The sequence below is a fragment of the Mandrillus leucophaeus genome, unplaced genomic scaffold (genome assembly GCF_000951045.1).
Source record: "Mandrillus leucophaeus isolate KB7577 unplaced genomic scaffold, Mleu.le_1.0 Scaffold151, whole genome shotgun sequence".
Classification (NCBI taxonomy): Eukaryota; Metazoa; Chordata; class Mammalia; order Primates; family Cercopithecidae; genus Mandrillus; species Mandrillus leucophaeus.
The window spans coordinates 1,474,098-1,479,392 of NW_012101488.1; the positions used below are offsets into that span (position 1 = coordinate 1,474,098).

The 5,295-nt window shown below is 51.2% G+C and overlaps 1 protein-coding gene across 1 annotated transcript in view; it reads right to left on the reverse strand.

The window, feature by feature from the left end:
• The window catches only part of EML2 (echinoderm microtubule associated protein like 2), a 67,369-nt gene that overhangs the window by 45,877 nt on the left and 16,197 nt on the right, over nucleotides 1-5,295 (reverse strand). The window contains exons 7-9 of the mRNA XM_011975114.1: nucleotides 4,846-4,941; nucleotides 3,047-3,181; nucleotides 1,193-1,292 (exon numbers count right to left, since the gene is read on the reverse strand). Coding sequence (XP_011830504.1) covers nucleotides 1,193-1,292; nucleotides 3,047-3,181; nucleotides 4,846-4,941 — 331 coding nt within the window. The remainder of the gene's footprint in view (nucleotides 1-1,192; nucleotides 1,293-3,046; nucleotides 3,182-4,845; nucleotides 4,942-5,295) is intronic.

Here is a 5,295-nt window from a genome sequence, read left to right on the forward strand (position 1 = left end):
GGGTTTATGCCATTCTCCTGCCTCAGCCTCCCGAGTAGCTGGGACTACAGGCGCCCGCCACCTCACCCAGCTACTTTTTTGTATTTTTTAGTAGAGAGGGGTTTCACTGTGTTAGCCAGGATGGTCTCGATCTCCTGACCTCGCGATCCGCCCATCTCGGCCTCCCAAAGTGCTGGGATTACAGGCTTGAGCCACTGCGCCCGGCCAACAGGGTTTCACCATGTTGGCCAGGCTGGTCTCGAACTCCTGACCTCAGATGATCCACCTGCCTTGGCCTCCCAAAATGCTGGGATTACAGGCATGAGCCACTGCACCCAGCATGTTATTATTATTTTTTAATTTTTTGTAGATATGGGGTCTCACTATGTTGCCTAGGCTGGTCTAGAACTCCTGGGCTCAAGCAATCTTCCTGCCTCGGCCTCCCAAAGTACTAGCATTACAGGCATGAGCCACTCTCCCAGCCTCAACCCATTAGTTTATTAATAAAGTCATCCATTGGTTGGAACAAGCATTTCTTCACTCAACCATTGGCTAAGACAATCAAGTCATTTATTCATCCAATCATTGATTAACTTCTTAGAACAATCTGTTCTTCATAACACATTAATCCATTGGCTGAAACAACCATCCATTCATTTACTCACTCATTTACTCATTCATTCATTGCTGTATAGATCCACTGCCTAAAACAAAACCTATTCACTAACATAGCTAGCCGTTAGTGGTAACAACCCACTCATTTGTTCCTTTACCTAGTCACTCTTCCTTTAAGGAGGATGACACATTCATTTACTTATTCTTCCATCCATTTCCTAGGATCACACCTTCATTCATTCCTTCGTTCACTCATTCATTGATCCACACTCTGGGACAAAGCATGTCCATTCATCTGCCCATCCGTCCTTCCTTCCATCCGCCCATCCATCCATTCATCATCTAACCACAACTGAACTAACCCATTCATTGATAATCTGGACTTGATCCCTAACAGGGGATTTCCAGAGGTCAAGGCGGAGGGGAATCAATAAAGATTTCCTGGAGATGGGGATATTTGAGCTGAGCCTTGACGGGGTGTTGGAATCGGACATCCGTTTACACTCATTCCACACAAGCAGCATTCCACGAAGGGAGGCAGAGCCAGGAGTGTTTGGGAAGACTGGATTGGGGACCAAACAAATAGGGTGACACTGACCTTTGCCCCAAACATAGAGGTTCCCCCCAGAGTCCCCCGTGACCACGTCGCCACCTTCCAAAAAGGTCACACACAGCACATACTTCGGTTTCTCATGTTTCTAAGGTGGGGGAGGAAAGGAAGGTTTCAGAGCGTCACTGAAGCAGGTAGCCTCCCAGAGGTCATCTGTCACCCAGGACCGTGGCCAGGGAATCCCCTGTATGCATTTGGGTGTAAGGCTCTTCGTGGAGCATCACTTCTCCCACCTGCCTCCATCCCGCCTGCAGTGCTCCGGTGGCCTAGAGGTTCTGACCACAACTGTCTCGCTTTCCTACCCCTGGGCCCACTTCCTGCCCTCTCTCTGGTCTCCCTGACTCTTTCTTTTGAGACATAGTCTCACCTGTCATCCAGGCTGGAGTGCAGTGGTACATATCGGCTCACAGCAACCTCCACCTCCTGGGTTCAAACGATTCTCCTGCTTCAGCCTCCCAAGTAGCTGGGATTACAGGCCTGCACCGTCACGGCTGGCTAATTTTGTTTAGTTTTTGTTTTTGTTTTTGAGATGGAGTCTCACTCTGTCACCAGGCTGGAGTGCAGTGGCACAATCTCGGCTCACTGCAACCTCCGCCTCCTGGGTTCAAGCGATTCTCCTGCCGCAGCCTCCCAAGTAGCTGGGATTACAGGCGCCCGCCACCACACCCGGCTAATTTTTGTACTTTTTTTTAGTAGAGATGGGGTTTCACCACGTTGACCAGGCTGGTCTCAAACTCCTGACTTCGTGATCCACCTGCCTCCACCTCCCAAAGTGCTGGGATTACAGGCGTGAGTCACCGTGCCCAGCCTGGTCCCCCTGACTTCTCCACTCCTGTCGGCACCTCATTCGTCCTCTCTCTCCTCCTCCCTCCTCATCTTCAGTCTGTCTCTCTACGTCCCCTTCCCTGCCTCACTCCACCTTCTCAGTGTCTCTGTTTCATCCCCATGCCCAGTGTTCTCTGGGCTTCCCTTTTTGGGGTGGAAGCCCCATCTCTCACTAAAGGCAATGAGCCCTATGGGAGGAAGCCCTGTGTCTTCCCACCCTCTGCTTCCCACTCAGTTTGTCTGCCTCAGCTTGTGGCTCTCTCAGCCAGGCAGCCTCCGAGTTCTCTGATTATCCCTCATATTGACAACTGCAGCACCCCAGGTTTTTTTGTTTGTTTGTTTGTTTGTTTGTTTTTTGGAGACAGGGTCTCACTTTGTCACCCAGGCTGGAGCACAGTGGCACCGTCATGGCTCACTGCAGTGTCAACCTCCCTGGCTCAAGCGATCCTCCCACCTCAGCCTCCCAGGTAGCTGGGATTACAGGTGCGCACCGCCATGCCGGTTAATTTTTGTATTTTTTGTAGATATGAGGTCTCACCATGTTTCCCAGGCTGGTCTCGAACTCCTGGGCTCAAGGGATCCTCCCACCTCAGCCTCCCAAAATGCCGGGATTACAGGCGAGAGCCACCTCGCCACAGTACCCATTTATTGAGCATTTACTATCTGCTAGGAGCTGCTACACTCTTCATCCCTTTGAATCCTCACGACTTTTTTTTTTTTTTTTTTTCCTGAGACAGGGTCTCGTTCTATCACCCAGGCTGGAGTGATCACGGCTCACTGCAGCCGTAAACTCAGGCGGTCCTTCCACCTCATGGCGCCCGGCCACCCTCTTAAATCCAGAGTTAAGGCGGATCATCACCATGGTATGGAGAAAGAAACTGAGGCCCCAGCAGGCAACATCTCAGCGTCCCTGTAATCCCAAACCCCTGCCACCCTGTGGGGGATCTTGCTACCTCCCTGCCTGTCCCTGACTACCTCTCTCAGGGCCAGCCTGTCCCCCAAATCCCTGGCACTCACCTCAAAGAGGCCTTGCCGCTTGCTCAAGCTGCCCCCCTCCAAGGTCCAGAAGTAGATGTGAGATTTCCCGCAGGTGATAAGCACAGTGGGGTCCGTGGGGTGGAAGGTGGCCACCAATACAGCCTCGTTGGAGCACTTTGGGGGTGGGGGAGATTCTGAATGAAGATCTCAAAGTCCCCAAGGCTACTATACCCGCCCCTCACAGGACTGCCCTGTACAGCTGTTCGGGTTGTATGCTGCACACCTGAACTTTTCCTTTTTTTTTTTCGAGAAGGAGTCTTGCTCTCTCACCCAGACTGGAGTGCAGTGGCATGATCTTGGCTCAGTGCAACCTCCGCCTCCTGAGTTCAAGCAATTCTCCTGCCTCAGCCTCCCGAGTAGCTGGGATTATAGGCACGTGCCACCACACCCAACTAATTTTTGTATTCTTAGTAGAGATGGGATTTCACCATGTTGGCCAGGCTGGTCTCGAACTCTTGACCTCGTGATCCACCTGCCTCAGTCTCCCAAAGTGTTGTGATTACAGGCGTGAGCCACCGAGCCTGGATTTTTTTTTTTTTTTTGAGTAAATAAATTGAACAAAACCCAAGTTTCCTGCCCCCAGCCAGGATAGGTATGCAACCTGAGGCAAGTATGTCTTCCCCTAACCATGCCTCATCCATAAAATAGGTCACCTTCCAGAGAGGCAAATCGAGACACCACAGGACTGCAGAGTCAGCAGCCACCTCAAACCCACCCTTCTGTTGGGCCTGGTCCACCACACCACATATCCCCACATCCTGACCAAGGCCCTATGAGGAAGATGCTACTCACCAAGGCCCTACGAGGAATATGCTACCATTATCCCCATTTTATTTTATCTATTTATTTATTTTTTTTGAGACAGGATCTCACGCTGTTGCCCAGGCTGGAGTGTAATGGTGCAATCATGGCTCACTGCAGCCTCAACCTACCAGGTTCAAGCGATCCTTCCACCTCAGCCTCCCAAGTAGCCTGTCTCTTATACACATCTGCTGTTGCCCAGGCTGGAGTGTAATGGTGCAATCATGGCTCACTGCAGCCTCAACCTACCAGGTTCAAGCGATCCTTCCACCTCAGCCTCCCAAGTAGCTGGGATTACAGGTGCACGCCACATCCAGCTAATTTTTTTTTAAGTGCCAGGAGTTTTTTTTGTTTTTTTGTTTTTTGTTTTTGAGACGGAGTTTAGCTCTTGTTGCCCAGGCTGGAGTGCAACGGTGCGATCTTGGCTCACTGCGACCTCCACCTCTGAGTTCAAGAGATTCTCCTGCCTCAGCCTCCCAAGTAGCTCGGATTACAGGCATGCGCCACCACACCCAGCTAATTTTGTATTTTTAGTAGAGACAGGGTTTCTCCATGTTGGTCAGGCTGGTCTCCAACTCCCGACCTCAGGTGATCCGCATGCCTTGGCTCCCAAAGTGCTGGGATTACAGGCATGAGCCACCGCACCTGGCCTTTTTTTTTTTTTTAAGTAGAGATAGGTCTCCTTATGTTGCCCAGGCTGATCTCAAACTTCTGAGCTGAAGCAATCCTCTCATGTCGGCCTCCCAAAGTGCTAGGATTACAGGTGCGAGTCACCTTGCCCAGCCTACTATCCCCATATTATAGATGAGGCCACCGAGGTTCTGAGATGACAAGCAGCTTGCTCTAAGTCAAACAGCCAGCAAGGAGTAAAGCCAGGGCTTAAACACGGGTCTATCTCATTGCAGATTCCTAACCACTGAGCTTGGGCAAGTCCCACAGTGGCACCCAGGAGGAGAGGATGAGAAAAGTCACCTCACCTTAACATCCACCACCTTGGTCTCCTTGGCCCAGTCCCACACCGAGAGCATGTGATCATTGGATTCGTCCACTGCGCACAGCAGGTTGCCCCCATTCTAAAGAGGAGGAGAGAGGAGGGGGACAGAGGCAAGGGGAGTCAGGACCCATCTTCCCCCATGCCCATCAAGGCATTCACCACACAGGCCTGTTTTAAAACCTTCAGGCTGGGCACAGTGGCTCATGCCTGTAATCATAGCACTTTGGGAGGTCTAGGTGGGAGGATCGCTTGAGCCCAGGAGTTTGAGGCCAGTCTGGGCAATATAGGGAGACCCTGTCTCTTAAACAAAACAAATTTAAATATTAAAAAAAAAAAAAAAAAGCTGAGTGTGGTGGCTCACGCCTGTAATCCCAGCACTTTGGGAGGCCGAGGTGGGCGGATCACGAGGTCAGGAGATCAAGACCAGCCTAGC